The 18,189-nt window shown below is 32.6% G+C and overlaps 1 protein-coding gene across 6 annotated transcripts in view; it reads left to right on the top strand.

Annotated features, from left to right (window-relative positions):
• Nucleotides 1-16,076, top strand: part of LOC138305158 (voltage-dependent calcium channel subunit alpha-2/delta-1-like) — a 104,872-nt gene extending 88,796 nt beyond the window's left edge. For all 6 annotated transcript variants that reach the window (XM_069245572.1, XM_069245576.1, XM_069245575.1 and 3 more), the window contains 13 exons: nt 1,022-1,078; nt 1,806-1,909; nt 2,070-2,159; nt 3,026-3,198; nt 4,008-4,075; nt 4,654-4,735; nt 4,998-5,059; nt 5,683-5,709; nt 6,051-6,076; nt 6,532-6,679; nt 7,821-7,939; nt 8,359-8,435; nt 8,957-16,076. In XM_069245572.1, coding sequence (XP_069101673.1) covers nt 1,022-1,078; nt 1,806-1,909; nt 2,070-2,159; nt 3,026-3,198; nt 4,008-4,075; nt 4,654-4,735; nt 4,998-5,059; nt 5,683-5,709; nt 6,051-6,076; nt 6,532-6,679; nt 7,821-7,939; nt 8,359-8,435; nt 8,957-9,067 — 1,144 coding nt within the window. In that variant the 3' untranslated portion in view covers nt 9,068-16,076. The remainder of the gene's footprint in view (nt 1-1,021; nt 1,079-1,805; nt 1,910-2,069; nt 2,160-3,025; nt 3,199-4,007; nt 4,076-4,653; nt 4,736-4,997; nt 5,060-5,682; nt 5,710-6,050; nt 6,077-6,531; nt 6,680-7,820; nt 7,940-8,358; nt 8,436-8,956) is intronic.
• Nucleotides 16,077-18,189: the final 2,113 nt, after the last annotated feature.

The raw sequence follows: 18,189 nt of genomic DNA on the forward strand, positions 1-18,189 counted from the left end.
GATAAATCTCAGGTCATTATCTGTTGTTAAACCTCAGAAATAAATGAAAGTCCTCTGTTTGAAAATCGTTTATGGGGACATTTGTTCATCATCCTAAAAAGTAACTTGTGAATAAAAGGTGAACTTTTAACTGAACATTTCATCCTGGTTGCGGCTTAAAGCATGTGGTTTAAGTATAAGATAAGATTTCAGTGCAGATTGCACAGAATGGAATCTGATGTCTAAGACACGTAGCTGACACTGCCGCAATATGACCACATGATCACTGATATATGATTATTGGTAGAATACTTCTGCATGCATTTTATGGTAAATGATTCTGCCTGCATCTTAATAAAACTATTTCATCTCTTAATCCAAATTTACAAATTATCTCAACAGAAATTTTAACCCAAAGGATGTTTTTGGGACTTTTTTTTTTCTTTCCGATATTCTTCCTTTTATTAAGGATTAATTAGTTCTTTATTGCATGATTCAGAAATAAAGGTTTTCCTTATTGGCTTGGGAGAAGCAGTTTTCAACTTGTAAAGCCTAGCTACTAGAGGCTGTTAACTTGTTAGCTTTATAACTACAGTAAATGCATTGTTTTATACTGTAGGATGCATGTTTATATATTATTAAAAAAAAAACAACATTTTTTCATTTTATGTACCAATTTAATTAACATTATTAATAATTTTAACCGAGAAAAGATTTCATGTTAGATAAGATAAAGTTATGTGTTAATCTATTTTTGTTTAAGCTTTATTTGATAATTCTTTTGTGTACCATTTAAGTACAACTGTATTAGCACATATTTTATCCTTTAGTTATACAATTATAATTCAATTTTGAAATATTTGTTCTTAAAACTATGAAAGTAATAAAAATCTTGAGTAGATATTATAAACAAGTTTCAGAATATATACATATAAAAAGAACTTTGATTTTTGCTATGATTAACAAGTATATTCTTATGATTGTGCATTGTCTATGATTCCCGAGTTATAATTCTGATATTGATATAATTCTAATACTACAGAGTGGTAGCACATTTCATGGGAACAGCAAGTGGTATCACCACCGTCTCTCCCAAAAGGTAAGAGAACCACATTTCCGAACTGAAATATTTGCCTATCTGAGAAAAGCTTGCAGTTACATTTCCTATTTGAGTTAATGATGTACCATTTGTCCCACCTAGGCCTTCCAACAATTGTAATGTCACAAATCAACAGAAGGTAGGACTAACACGGGGTAATTGACGGTTAATTGTACTTTATCAACGTCATTTTTGTATGCCAAAACCAAAATATACTTCCAGACTACCCATAAGGGCAGATAACTCTGTAATATGAAAAGGAGGAATACAGTATTACATGAAATATTCATGTTTACTTTGGAGATTTGATATGATTTCAATGATAGATATCTTCAAGGTAATTAGCTGATGGAGCAATATTGACATTAATATAGACACAAAATATAAAGTTTCTGTATTCATGGTTTAATGGTAACCATGGACACAATGATCGTTTCTACACAATGATCATTTTATGTTATAAAGTGCTGCATAGACAAGGATTTATCTTTCATTGCAGTTTAATATAATGAATTATATTAATTCTTTTATTGAATTTGAAGATTTCATTCTATGTAATATATTCCCTTGTGGCAACTGATTTTCATTCCAAATCACACAAAATCAAGAAACCCTTGGAATACTGTTATTTTGTACAACAAGTGGGGTAAATTATGAAAAACACTTAAAAAGAACAACTTGTAGTATAATGTCCATGTTTACCAACTGATGTACTTTCTACTGACAGCGAGGCTGGATTACTGGAGAATGACAGAGACACCTGGAAAGCTATCTACTACAGACGTGCTCTGGACACTGACAAATACATGTTCAGTGTAGACTATACTCTAGGTAAATATTATACAATCCCTGGACAAATGTGATGTGATAATTATGACTTTGAGTAATATTACCTTTATAATTGTAAATTGTATTTGTGTTCATGGATCTATGAAATTCATCAGGTTTTATTGCTTGGTATTTTGAAGATTTAAAAACTTTTTCTTGTCAGCCAAGAGGAGTGTCAACGATAGTGTGCCCCATATCCGTATCACCAAGTCAATCACTATGGATATATCTGGTGACAAGTACAAACCAGCAGGTAAGTACTCTCATTGTTTTATTGGGATAAGCAGGTGTGATACTGTAACATGCAATGTCTCTAGGTAAATTTGATCTGAATTTCACTTGAAATGGATCTGAAATTCACGAGAAATTCACATGAATTTGACTTGACTTTGAATGGACTTGTTTGTTTGAAATGGACTTGAAATTTGTGTGAAATTGACCCGATATTCACATGAATTTGACCTCATATTTATGTGAAATTGGTCTGAAATTCAGATAAAATTCTTGTGAAATTGACTTAAAATTCATGTTAAATTAACCTGAAATTCACATAAAGTTGATCAAACATATGCTTGAAAATGATTCATCAGATTTAAGTTTTGCGTCATTGTATGTATGAAACTTGGTATAAACTTTAGGATAATTTCTCCTGAAATAGACATGTAAATATTTTGTTAATTAATTTCAGGTCAAATTCTGGTCAAAGACTTGACCAAGTTAATTTTATTACTCTTTTAGATAAAAATGACTTTGAAGAACATACATTTATGTACATGAGCTAGCCCTATTTTAGCAAGCGCAGTTGGCATTCATCAGTCTATGAGCTGCCATTCGCTTATTATGATGTCATTATTGAATTGACGCCATTGCCATGCCAGTGATCACTGAAGATGGCTGTTCAAAGAATTATTTGTCTTTGGAGATAATGAATTTCTTACTCATTATAGATGCAAAATCTCTTGGTTGGGATTTCATCATTAAATTATTACTAAATGTATATAAGCATTAAATGTTTTTCAGTTGGCATTTATAGTCAATATGAATGCCAACTGGACAGAGGCAGATTTAACATGAAGTGCTAGCTGTTGACTTTGAATTTAATGTTTTTGACTGTTTTAGTTGCTGGCATGTTCATCGCCCATGACACTTTGATGGAAGTGATGATAAAGACTATAAATAAACACACTGACGCCGGTACTCTCAACTGTGGCAACAACGCTGAAATGTTATGTTATCTTCTGGACGATGGGGCGTTCCTTATCGCAACAAACCAGGATGATAAACTTACAGAGGTGAGAGTGGCTTCTACACTAGCTTATATTATTTTTTAAAGACTTATAGGTACTGGTCTATGGTTTTTCACTAGATACTCTGGCTTTCCTCCATTTATAAACCTGGAATGTCCGTAAGTAACTGGCTGTTAATAGGATGTTAAACTAATCTAACGAAACCAATGCTTTTTTTACATACCGCACTTGAAGATCCTAACTCTTTGAAAGAGATACGAAAAAGATTCTGTCTTACAAGAGGTATTAGTGAAAGCACAATTATAGCGTTATTTTATACGGCATGTTTAATTTACATTTCCGGAAGATGAGATGATGGCATTATCAAAAAGCATTCACATTTTTAGTTCAATCCCCTACAAGAAGAAAAAAAAGTAGTCTATCCCCGGGCCCAGCAAGACAAAATACAGTAAAAGCAGCCTTAGCTACTGCCCCTGTATAAAGACCACCTGCTTATGACGACCACTTTCATAAGGTCCCAAATGACCATTTATAACACAATTTGACCTGTGTATAAAGACCACTCAGATTTAGAGACCTCTTTTCCTTTGCCCATTGGGTAGTCTTTATTCCGTCTTTGCATATTACAGAGTTAGCTCCCTTGCGGGTAGGTATCAGTTGTTTCGTCATTATTTTGTTAGCACAATTTACGTTGTTTTTCGAAACGTATGACGTTACGCTCGCAAACACATGACGTCACAATGTATACCTACTCGCTAGTGCAGTAATATGCAAATTCGGAATAGACTGGTTTGACTATGGTCTGTCATAATAAGCCTTGCCCTGAATACCTTGTATCTGCCATTGTCTTACAGATTGGTCGATTCTTTGGACATGTGGATGCTGGCTTGATGAGTGCTCTATACAACACTACATACCAAAGGTCAGTATCGTTCATTGAGAATTGTAGAATACAATAGTTCAAATATATCTAGTAATACTATACTATAAAGCAACTTTCTACCGCGTCTTTTGCGAATTACAAGATCAAGGCAAATTCGTGAAAGTTATTCTCCACCAAATAATATCTTTGACCATTCTTGCAAAACTGAATTCAAAGATTTATCTTAATACAGAGGTATTTCAATTCAATTTTTAATCCTCAAAAATTAATCTCTGCTAAAATATTTTGAAACAGAAATCTTGAAACTTAGTTGCCATGAAAGAAAGTTGGTTTGTTTCAGTATGAAAAGAACGAAAAGAGAAAATGATTATCTGGTTTGGGTTTGAATATAGAAAACTTGTATCAAAGGGAGTTGGAAAGTTGTAAATTGTCAGTACATTGTAGATATTTCTTTTTACAAGTACTGTAGAGTGGAATGTTTTACCTGTAAATTGCAAAATTAAATCCATGTGAAAATGTTTGGCATGGAAATGCAAAATAATATGAGTTAATTTGGTGTACTGTTTGCTATTTAATGTACTGTTTCCACTTATAGAGATTTGTGATGCTTGTTTCAGACTAGAGCAGTATGACTACCAAGCCACCTGTTCCAAGAGTGAAGACGACAGTAACAGTGCTGGGTCTTTATCCTTTAGAATTGTGAGTGTAGAATTAGTATGTGTAATTTGATTTGTGACGTTAGATTCTTCAATATCTCTCCTGTACTTGAAATTTACATATTGTGAATGACATCTATTTATATAAATTAATACATGTACAATTTATAATACAAGATGCCTGAGTTATAACTAGTCATTTAAATTATGAAAACAACAACTGACTTTTGTTTCTGTTGACTATGTCAGATGAAGAAATGCAGTACTTTTGTATCTATAAGAGTTGATATTTCTATATTTTCCAGCCGTCCATTAACTTGTTGTTTGACCTTCTGACTGTCAACTGGTTCAGTAGCTTTTGGACATGGTATGTATACTATTGTTAGAGTATGAAAGCTACAAGAAAGGCTGTTGATTTCTGTTGAACGAGACTTTGTCATCATTTGCCTCAGCTGGTTTAGAAAAGTTCATGTACACTATAAATAATATAACTTATGATGTAATGAAATGAGTGTAAATAATGTTATTTTTAAAAGAAGTTAAAGATGCTCCACCGCCGACAGAGCATAAATGATATTCATCACTTGAACAATAATTGGTGTTTAATCGTGTATTTATATGTCTAATTAACACAAAAAATAACATAAAATAATTTATTTCGCCTTTGGTGCATGCGCAATCATTACTTCATTCCATATAAGATATAGTGCCACGGAATTTTTTCGGGATGCAATTAATTATTTTTCGTATATTTAACTTTAAGTAAAATTAGAAGCTCAAACTTTTCAATGGTGGTAATAGTGTAAAGTAAGTAACTTTTGTAACTGAAGAAAAATACTAAATAAAAATGTTTTTGATAGTGAAACAATACCATTTGTCGGCGGTGGAGCATCTTATTTCTAAATGAAGTAAAAGAAAATATTTGAAGTCAATGAACACCTAGACAAATTTGCATTACATTTAACCATTGTATGTTTTGTTACTTTTCAGGACTGCCTTCAACTTCAATCTGTTCAGGTTAGTATGGACGAGATGATGCACAACAACTGTAAAAATACTTTATTTTAAAACTTATTTACAAATTATTTCAAAATATCCTATATCTGTTAGATCTTTGCATCTTTGAGAAAGAATTTAAGATAGGAGTTATTTAATATTTTAGCTCATGCAAAATAAAGTTGTAGTCAAGATACAAGGCAAAGTTTGTTACACAACCATATTGGAAATATATTCTCAAATTTAGCTTGAGATTATAACTATGAGTAAAAAAAATGCTGTTAATGTACTAGACTGTACATGTAATACTTGAATAGCTTGAATACATAAATCGTATTTTATCTATTGATTTTATTCCACAGTTGGCTGACACCAGAGACTAATGCTGGTAAGACCATTTTCTTTATCGTTGTCATAATTAATCTTCTCTATATATTTTTTCTGTATTAATTGTACCTATTCTGTTTTTGCATATTAGAGTTGTCTCCCTTTCTGAGAGGTATCAATTGTAATGTAAATATCTTGTGAGTGAAATTCAGGTCATTTTCTCTTGAAAAATATGACATAACATTCGTACATGACGTGACAATCAATACTTATTCCCAAGGGTGGAATATGCTGTTGGAATACCGCTGATTACTTGCAATCATCAGCCGATTCCATGGTAAAGGCGTTATAATCTATTTGAATTGAAGAGTTTTACGTGCCGCCACGTGATCGTTTCTTGGCACTATAATCTATTTCAAATCAATCTGTATATCTATTAGTATCTGATTTCATTAAGTGGGTCCCCACTTGGATTTATGCCTGCTAGTGCTTACATTGTTACTTATTGGTATACAGCTTATGTTGAAATCCCAGAGGAGATGATGGAGAGCTCGGATGAGACGGATCACTGTATTAAGAAACAGGCTCAATACTATTTTAGTGACAAACTTGGAACAGGTGCCTTTAAAGAGACCATCTATCCCTGTGACAAGAACTGCACTAGGTATGTACTGTTAATTGATGATTTTATTGGCTGGGGATAAATATCGCTTCATTTGTGATCAAAGGTATTTTTGTGTACTTATATATCTGTGAATCAAATAGAATGAATAACAAGAAAGATGATCTGTATGACTTCTGTTACAAATTGGCAATGGGCAAATAATATCTCCTTCTGTTACAAATTGGCAATTGACAAATAATATCTCCTTCTGTTACAAATTGGCAATGGGCAAATAATATCTCCTTCTGTTACAAATTGGCAATTGACAAATAATATCTCTTTCTGTTACAAATTGGCAATGGGCAAATAATATCTCCTGCAAGAAATTGACAATGGGCAAATAATATCTCCTGCAAGAAATTGACAATGGGTGAGCAATATCTCCTGCAAGAAATTGACAATGGGCAAATAATATCTCCTGCAAGAAATTGACAATGGGCAAATAATTTCTCCTGCTAGAAATTGACAATGGGCAAATAATCTCTCCTGCAAGAAATTGACAATGGGCGAACAATATCTTCTGCAAGAAATTGACAATTGGTGAGCAATATCTCCTGCAAGAAATTGACAATGGTTCAGCAATATCTCCTGCAAGAAATTGGCAATTGGCAAATAATATCTCCTGCAAGAAATTGACAATGGGCAAATAATATCTCCTGCAAGAAATTGACAATGGGCAAATAATTTCTCCTGCTAGAAATTGACAATGGGCAAATAATATTGACAATGGGCGAAAAATATCTCCTGCAAGAAATTGACAATGGGTGAGCAATATCTCCTGCAAGAAATTGACAATGGTTCAGCAATATCTCCTGCAAGAAATTGGCAATTGGCAAATAATATCTCCTGCAAGAAATTGACAATGGGCAAATAATATCTCCTGCAAGAAATTGACAATGGGCGAACAATATCTCCTGCAAGAAATTGACAATGGGCAAATAATATCTTCTGCATGAAATTGACAATGGGTGAGCAATATCTCCTGCAAGAAATTGACAATGGGCGAACAATATCTTCAAAATTTTTTTTATAAAATAGCTATTAGGACCTTCTATAAAATGTCTGCTGAAAGAAATTCATGACAAATTTGCTGATATTTTGAAATCTCATTGTACAATTTAGTGTTGTTTGTTTTTTGTAGGGACTTCTACGCGGTACGTTTTAAGAATACTAACCTGTTGTTATTGGTGGCCACTCCTGAGTGTCCGGACTGTGTATTGTCAGCCGAGAGTGAAAAACTGATACAAGAGCCACAGAAGGGTAATATGATTTGATGTTATTATTGACTCGGCAACTGTTTTTCAGCCTTTTGACAAATTGAAAAAATAAATATTAAAAACATCAGTTACATTTATATACTGGAATATCATCACAATGTCATATTCTTTGATTAACGTAATTACAAGAATAAAATCCATTTTAGATAAAAAAACATTGTATGGTAAGTGGACCAGGTACTCCCAGAAAGGAAGCGTATTTTTCCATGACATGAATTATGTCAAATCAAATCTTGGCTTATTCATGATCTTATATAAGAGACTTTCAGATTGATAATTGAAATATGTCTAGAAATTTGAAGCATTAATAGAAATAAAAATGATTTTATTTTTTATTTCTATCATTGGTGTTTATTTCATCAAAGTTAGGATGTGGCTAAATTTTTTGTTCATTTTGCTCAGATGAAGGCCCTGACTACTGTAATCTAACACCACGATACAGGAACAACCCCGAGAAATGTTACGACTATGATGAAAAGGTTTGTCACTTAGCACATGCTCATTCTTTTAATGGACAATTCAAATATCACCAATATTGATTAATACTTACATGATATGTAATTGTATTGTATGTATTAAAGATATGATGATGGGAATACTCTTATTTGACAAATTAATAAGAAGCTAAATTGCATACAAAATTCAAATGATTTACAACACAAGTATTCAATTAAAACTACAATATATATGCATTGCTTCATAACTTACAGCAGAAATTACAGTTGTATAGATCAATTTTGTTCTCTTACATGAGGACAGAGTGGTTAAGATGTTACTACCGCAAGCCGTCCATCGCTTTAAGTTTTAGGTTAGAATCTCACGTAATGCAGTTGCCAGGTACTTCTCCGCTACTTTCTTCCACCTTGCAAACCTGGCACGTCTATAAATATATAAATAGGACATTAACTAATCAAACCTTATTGTTCTCTTCACATAAACTATTTAAACTTATCTCCAACGTGTCCTTATACATCTATTGACCTGCTTTTCTATTGTACAGGAGGATACATCTAAATGTGGTGGACCTCACACCAGCCCCGTGTCGACCTTCGTCATCGTCATAGCAACCATCGCATCACTGGTGTCCGCATTAATGTTGACAGACAGATAATGCCTGTAGAAGCTGGTGTAATGTTGTAATCTAATCAAGGACTCCAAACGCTATTTCAAAAAGACAATAAGATGGATATGTAGCTATCAAGAGTGACATTGTACTAGTTACAGTGTATGATGAATAGTTACGCTTTCCTCACGGAGTCTGAACGATGGCGTCCTAGCTACTTCATGTAGCATATCATAGTAATTTCCTGTCCATGAATTCAGACCAAGAGACCAACATCGACATGTGAACAATTTACCGACATTTTTTTGTGTTAAGCATTTCATGTTTACATAATATGTACCACTTGTGTCGTGGTTCCTAGGTGTCTAGGAGATCGTATATATACAGCAAGGCGGTGGTGGATCTCTCCAGAGGAAATAGTGCACCTGTACATGAATGCATGAAGATGATACTCAAGAAGTCTATGGTTTCTAGATAGAATCCATTTTATGCCAGATACAACATTTGTGTAAGTCGACGTCAAAGTTCATGTAGAAGAGACAAGAACCTTAAGTTTATATAAGGAGTAAGTGTTTTATGTGAGGTGTGTTTGTGTGGTGGCATCTGTAGGATTAAAAGAGTTGAGTTCCTATCATTCCAGTGAACCTCGTACAAGTTCCTGTAAGCCAAAGACAGTGTATGGGATTCAAGTTATTCTTGCCATACTCCCATGTATTATTTTAATACATCATTCCAAGAACAAAACCATCATAATCCAATTTCCGGAAAGCAGAGCCAAACGTGCTAAATAGCACTTTTAGTAGTTGTTCTTGAACAAATTTTTGATCATACAGTAGGTTAGCATCATGAAATCTAATTTACTGGAGAAAATAAATGTTAATTAGTGCTACACCGAAATGACAATGCATGAGATGTCTGGATTCCGTGACCAAGGGGAGACAATCCTGTGTGAAGTTCAATGTATGTAATACTTTGTTGTAGGAAGGTTAAACATGAACGATGCAAAACTGTTTTATTTTTTATTTTTTACTTTCACAAGCTTCACCGCTAAAAGAAAGCAATTACCAAAAATGGAATTTCATGTGTGCATGTATATATAATCATTTTTCATACCCCAAAAACTACATTGTTGAAAAAGAAAAGTAATGACCGTTGTAACATGCTGTTGCATAAGTGTGCTAATATAACTGTTTGTGTTTGGAAATTTGCAAGTGAGAAGTGAATGGAAGGTGTTTATTTTCAAATAATATTTTATGAAATGTTGACGACTATTTTGTTGTTTTGAATGAGTTAACGGTGTTGCTGCGATACTTTTGGTTTGAAATGTTATTGAAAATATTTCTGTATGTGTGTAATTGAGTGAAAGTTGTTTTTTAGCCCACCATCATCAGATGGTGGGCTATTCAAATCGCTTTTTGTCCGTGGTCCGTCCGTCCTTCCGTCCGTCCTTCCGTCCGTCCGTCCGTTAACAATTCTTGTTATCGCTATTTCTCAGAAAGCACTGAAGGGATCTTTCTCAAATTTCATATGTAGGTTCCCCTAGGGCCCTAGTTGTGCATATTGCATTTTGGGACCAATCGGTTAACAAGATGGCCGCCAGGCAGCCATCTTGGATTTTGATACTTAAAGTTTGTTATCGCTATTTCTCAGAAAGTACTGAAGAGATCTTTCTCAAATTTCATATGTAGGTTCCCCTAGGGCCCTAGTTGTGCATATTGCATTTTGGGACCAATCGGTTAACAAGATGGCCGCCAGGCAGCCATCTTGGATTTTGATACTTAAAGTTTGTTATCGCTATTTCTCAGAAAGTACTGAAGGGATCTTTCTCAAATTTCATATGTAGGTTCCCCTAGGGCCCTAGTTGTGCATATTGCATTTTGGGACCAATCGGTTAACAAGATGGCCGCCAGGCAGCCATCTTGGATTTTAATACTTAAAGTTTGTTATCGCTATTTCTCAGAAAGTACTAAAGGGATCTTTCTCAAATTTCATATGTAGGTTCCCCTAGGGCCCTAGTTGTGCATATTGCATTTTGGGACCAATCGGTTAACAAGATGGCCGCCAGGCAGCCATCTTGGATTTTAATACTTAAAGTTTGTTATCGCTATTTCTCAGAAAGTACTGAAGGGATCTTTCTCAAATTTCATATGTAGGTTCCCCTAGGGCCCTAGTTGTGCATAATGCGTTTTTGGATCGATCGGTCAACAAAATGGCCACCAGGCAGCCATCTTGGATTTTGATAGTTAAAGATTAATATCGCTATTTTTCACAAAGTACTGAAGGGATCTTTCTCATATTTCATATGTAGGTTTCCCTAGGGCTCTTGTTGTGCATAATGCGTTTTTGGATCGATCGGTCAACAAAATGGCCGCCAGGCTGCCATCTTGGAATTTGATAGTTAAAGTTTGTTATCGCTATTTCTCACAAAGTACTGAAGGGATCTTTCTCATATTTCATATGTAGGTTTCCCTAGGGCTCTTGTTGTGCATAATGCGTTTTTGGATCGATCGGTCAACAAAATGGCCGCCAGGCTGCCATCTTGGAATTTGATAGTTAAAGTTTGTTATCACTATTTCTCAGAAAGTATTGAATGAATCTGTCTCAAATTTCATATATAGGTTCCTCTATGGCCCTAGTTGTGCATATTTCGATTTGGGACCGATCGATTTACAAGATGGCCGCCAAGGAGCCATCTTGGATTTTGATAGTTGAAGTTTGTTACTGCTATTTCTCAGAAAGTACTGAAGCGATCTGTCTCAAATTTTATATGTAGTATGTTTGCAAAAGTTTGAAAAGCAGAGAAAAGATCCCTCTTTCCATTGTCAGACATAGATCATTCTTTGGTGGGCGCCAAGATCCCTCTGGGATCTCTTGTTACTGTAAAGAATGAAGTTGCCATTTTTTCTCATGGTTGTTGTAATTATTTTTTAAATTAATATATTAAGCCATATTTATCTACTATCCACAAATTACCGAAAGTTGTTCTCCGGATTATTTGTAAATTGTATGAATACATATATATGCACGAATCTAAGGGTTGAATGTGAGATAATTGATTTTGTTTTGCTGTATATTCCCAGTGATTCCCAAATATGAAGAATAAAGTAAACAACTTTTATTGAATAAAATAAATATAAAATGAAGTACTTTTGCAGAATGTTTGGAAATTTACAATGTTGATTATTATTTTCAAATCAGCAAGCTTTAGATCTCTTTAGATTTTTGTCCAAAGACTTTTTATATTCTACATTATAAGTTTTTGAATTATTCTTGCATGTTTGGCATATTTTAGATTCCACAATGGAGAAGAGGATCATTGTAAAATTAGCAGTGGAACATGATAACATTATTTCTGTGTAGCTTTTTTTAATTTCAACAATCATCATCCCCCTTCCCCCTAATTTTTTAACTAATTTTATTTGATCAATTTTACAAGGACCAAAGTTACCCAAACACCTAATATACCAGTCATATTAACCAACACATCTGTATGATGCGATCATATTGTACACAATAATGTTATAATCAGTTTCGGAAATGGTGTACATTTATGAATAAACAACTAGTGTTGACATTCTTTCATCTATTTCATTAATTTTTTTACCACTAGTTAAAACACTTAAAACAAATGATTCATCCTAAATTTAACATTTGGTTTTGGTGCTATTTAGATTTATTTTCATTTCCTGTCCTTTTTTCTTCACTTTTGAAATTAATCTCAATTTTATGTCATTGTGATATATCCTGTTCCTTGGTTTTGCTAGTGACTTAAAAACTGTTAACGGAATTTGATTTTGCGATTAACAATCATATTCCATACAGTTAGAAAAGTCTGCTTTATTTTACATACTTATAGTTGAAAGAATATATACTCATTTTCATCTGGTTGATATGACAGAAAAATACAGTAGGAACTTTTTCTATAATTTTTTTTTGAAAGCATTAAGAACGAATGACTATTTCAGTCCTATTTTTCTATTCTTTCAAAGCAAAATTTGTAACTATTTTTAAACAATTAGATATTTTGTATTTTTCAACATAGCTTTAAAACATTGATCATCACCATTTTTTATTCGAGAGTTTGAATACTAGCATAATATGAAAGGGAATATAACCAATTATGTTATGAATCTCTTGTAAAATGTAATGCTTTTTTTCTAGCATGCTCAAAATGTATGTGTTCCATTCTCAATATGAAAAATGAGCTTTATTCATTTCTACAAAATTTTATTGACCTTTTTTACAACACCAAGTAACAATTTGTTTTTGTTATTTGCTATTTGAATGAGGCTTTTACTACAGGAGGCCAGTATCTCTGACCAAAACATTGCAAGATTTAATTTATCAAACTCTTATAAAATATAAATAAGATAATTCAACAAGTCATGTTTCAATGTCTTGATGCTTTTACATTAATTTTTCCATAGCTTTAACTTATCAAATGACACATATTTAGATATACGTAAGCTGATGAAAATATTTATCCTTTCTTTGATGTTACTGAAATATAAATATCAATATGATTGAGGTTGGTAGACAGTGTAAGAAAAGTTACTGTAATTAACCTAATCAGCAAGTACCAAGTTTTCAAGACCTGAAATTTGCTTAAGTGTGAATTTAAATCTTTTCTAGATACAGACTGAAAATATGAATACAATAGAATTTCTTCGCTTTAATTTTCATGCAAATTGATTTGTGGCATATATATCTGTTCAATTATCTTGTAAAAGATTTCATTTTGGTCTCACATGGTACATGGTGTCCCTTAATTTTCACGATTAGTAATTTGAAAGCACTCGGAACATTTACTGAGTCAAATATGGTATGCAAGTTTTAATACCAGATTTGAAGGTTTTTAAGCAATATATATATATACAACAAAAAAATATTAAATGATGGAGCAAATAATTTTCTATACTTTTGAAGTAATATTTATGCAAGAGAATTCAGAACTGCAAGTCAGAATGACAAAATGTTTAAAAACATGTCAAATTTTTTTTTTTATATTTTGTTTAAGTTGTTACGAAGCTTGTCATCAGACATGTACAATCATTATTTAGATCTGTCATTAAGAGTGTTCAATTAGATGTGTGCCATACTTTTATTACCGAAGACACACTGCTCATGAAAATAAGAGCATTACATGTTAATGTTACGTAGTTCCTTTGATAATCGTTGTGATGTCGTTATAAAAAAAAAACATCAAGAAGCTTGATTTGTGGTTTAATATTTTATCAATTTTTGTTTTGCGGTGGTAACTGTTAATTTATCAGTGGTACTAGATGTACCAGAGGTGACTCGAGTGTAACTTACATTCCCATATCCATATGTCGACCTTAGTTGTTGGAGTTTTCCTAACATTTTAGCCTTTTGTCTGTGCCAGAGGTTCAAGTCAGCTAGTACAAGAATGCCTGAATTAAGTCAATGTATTAGAAATGTTTACCGTACCAATATTTTTTAATCTTGCATTTTGTTTTTTCAAAGTCTTCAGATCACACTATGGATTTTTTTCTGACTAATATATATATATATGTAATTTTTTTTTCAATTTTACTTTAAAAACGGATTGTGGTAAAGCAAATGCATTGAGGTTAATTTTTGAATTAATTAAATTAATATCTTGAAGGCTAATTGTCCTGAACTAAGTTGTTTAGTTCGTTCATTAGCATTATTTTAGTTATGTTAAATGTCCAAAAAAATTTCACTTTGTAAATATGTGCAATTAGTATATTGTGATACTTATTTTACAATTGTCTGAAGATTTTTTTATTCATCAATATTTATATGATTGTACTTAATATACATATATATATATGGATTAAAATCATTTATGCTTGTTAAGTCAAGTGCATAATATTAAATGGAACTAGGTAAAAATGTACATATTTATACTAAATATATACATGTATGCTACTGAGTATGTGATGTTTGTCAGTGCGAGTGTATGGTAAAAGAACTATTCTCAGTCACCCAAAGTTCTGACCTTTGCACAGAATTTACATATGGTAAACTAAAAATAAGAAGTTGTTTAGACTATTTGCATATTATTAACTATTATTAGCAGTTTGTTTTGATAATTTAATTTTGTTGAGATTTTCATGCATATTTTCTTTAAAATCAAAATTTATGTTAAATTAGTCTGGATAAGACAAATGTGTTATTGGTTGTCACGATACAAACTAGTGAAGAGAGATTTTTAATGGTAGATATTTTGCTAGATTTCTTAAATAGCAATCCCTGTTTTTTGTACGATATCTTTTTGTATGAGTAGACTATATTAACAAAGTTTTGTAGGGTTAGTTTTATAGGCTACTTGTTTCAAATAGGTGTTGTTGTTTTTTTTTAGATTTTGACAATAGCTTTTTTCTTTAAGCTACAAAATGTTTTAATAACTGAAGAAAACAATGTGCTTTATTAAAAACAAATCTCAATACAGAGGTCAAAATTCAGTTTCCTTTATTGGATATCTGTGGAAAAGATTCAGCAGTTGTGTCTATATGGACCGTGACCATGACTGATTTGTGAGAGATATAAATCTTTACTTAATTTAAGCCGAGACATTTTGAGTGTTTCTTCTGAAAGTTCTATAGAGAAAAGTGAATGTGTAAACAGTTTACATTATTTCATATAAAAGTACTCAATCCTGATGTGATAATTAAAACCAAGACAGATTACAATGTATACTGTACATGTTATGAGTAGCCGTGACAGATAATGAAACGTGAAGAATTTTTCAAAATTTAATTCAAACTGATCAAGACTTTGAGTAGAAGAATTCTTCAAAATTTAATTGAAAACTGACTTTTGAGTAGAAGTTACCATTAAACTGCATGATTTTAATTTGTTTCTCCTCAGTTTTGTATTTGACAGACTGATATGTAAGCCCTATTTGATGTAATGAGATACCAAACCCTATTTAATGAAGTACTAAATGTGATATTTTTGTTGTTTGTACCTGGGCTTTCTTCAGTCTAGTCAATGGCTATATGGAATGTTCAGTTGTAAGTGGTGATGGTTTTGTTACCCTATTCTGGAATAAAGACAAAGTACACTTATAGTGACATGCGTTCTGTTGTTATTCAGGAGTTCAGTGTCTTAATTAACAGAATATTTCCCTACCGAGAGGGTATGACAACGAAATCACGACCTAAGGGGTAATTCATGAACTTCCAACCCGAGGCTTGGACATTCATGAATTGGCCAGAGGGTTGTGATTTTGTTGTCACATGCTCATAGGTAGGGAATGATTCTTTATCTCCTACAGACAAAGGAGACGAGGTAATGGCTTAAAGAAGTATTTTCACGGCGAAATTGTTCTGTCGACTGCACATCAATATGGATGACATCATCGACAATGCATGCCATGGTTACACCGCATGAAGTCATAAAGTCACGTTATCGTCTTCAGATTCAAAAGGTTACCACACACAGTCTGTCATACCCTAGGAGTTGACAAAGAAATCCCTCATGGCTAAAACTGGTGACAAATCAGTGAATGTTGGTAAATTAAAGATCTTTGCAGTAGTTAATTAAAGGATAAAAGAGTTTGCTCAAACAATTTCATATTTAGAGAAGAGTGTGAAGGAAGGGAAATAACTCTGGACTTAAAGGATGAAAACGTTTGCTCAAATCATTTCATATTTAGAGAAGAGTGTGAAGGAAGGGACATAACTCTGGACTATAAGATAAAAGATAATGGTAGGATTTCCAGAGGCCAAATTGATTTGTGTTCTTATCAGATTTGTTATTTGTGATACTTACATATCCACATTTACAGTATGTTACTTACTTTTCACTGCTCTCACAGTGAGTTAACTCCCCTAACTAGAAGTACCAGATGGACCAATCTGCTATTACTCCAAAAAGACGCAAACCTCGAACATCATATTGAAGTTGTTTTTAATCATCACTTGTAACAAATACATAAAATATTTATTTAATAGTGGAAATTTCAAAGCTTTATATTCTGTTTTATATACTGTTTTGAAGTTAACGGAATAGACTTTGATATTTACTTGCCAGTAAACATAGATACAAAAAATATCTGCTTTATATAGTGACATATATCTACATAGTGATGCTTAATATCAACACTAATAAAGAACAGACTTCAAGCATATATAGGAACTGTATTAAAATGGATAAACTTCCATGGGAGGAATCATATTATAATTAAATGTACTGGTACAGGTGTAACAAAACAACATTTTTTCTTATTCCAAATCTGAATTATTATAAACAATAGCTTTTTAACATGTTAATTTTAATGAATATATCTTTTGTATATCATTTTAAATCTTATACATTGTTAATATGATTTCTGCTATATTACACAGCTTTGGACAAAATGTATACAATATACCATATCTTTATCAACCTCTACATTGTCACAATAAGCAAAAATAGACAAAAATCTTAATACTGGTAAACATATTATCCAATAATATTAGATGTCAATATTGGGAAACTTCTGATGGGCAATATTGACACAATGTAATGATAAAAAGCGTTGTCATGCTATTCCGTCATATTACAGAGTTACTTCCCTTGCGGGTAGATATCCATTGTGACGTCATAATTTTGTGAGCAAATTTCACACCGTTTTCTATGAAAAGTTTGACATAATTCTCGCAAACACATGACGTCATAATACTTACTCACAAGGACAGATAATTCTGTAATACGCAAATATGGAATACCGCTAACATAGGTTGAGTAGTAAATCTACAGATAAGAGGACTCTCAAAACATCAGTATTCTCATCTATCAGGGTTACTTCCCTTTGTTTCACTCCGTTGTTACAAAATTGGTTCATCTCGTCATTTTCTATGTTCGCAGAAGTGGGCGAGGTGTTGCGATTGTCCGTTAGTACTGACAGATAGAAATGAAGGGAAGTATGTTTGATAGATCAGAAAGTACATTGGAAACATACCAGTAATACATTGTATATTGTACCATCAATGCTTGTACTGTAAAACAAGTGCACTAGCTTCTTTACTGCAAAAATTAATATAATTATTGAAATTATTTTTTCCCTGAAATTTTACTAAGTAACAAAACCTTTTCAACTTCACAGTTTCAAACTTATACCATTAACCTCTAAGCAAGCATGCAACATGTTCCAAAACATGTCCATCAAACAATACATATCATTTTTTTAAATAAAAAAA

Source organism: Argopecten irradians, chromosome 12 (genome assembly GCF_041381155.1).
Source record: "Argopecten irradians isolate NY chromosome 12, Ai_NY, whole genome shotgun sequence".
Taxonomy (NCBI): domain Eukaryota; kingdom Metazoa; phylum Mollusca; class Bivalvia; order Pectinida; family Pectinidae; genus Argopecten; species Argopecten irradians.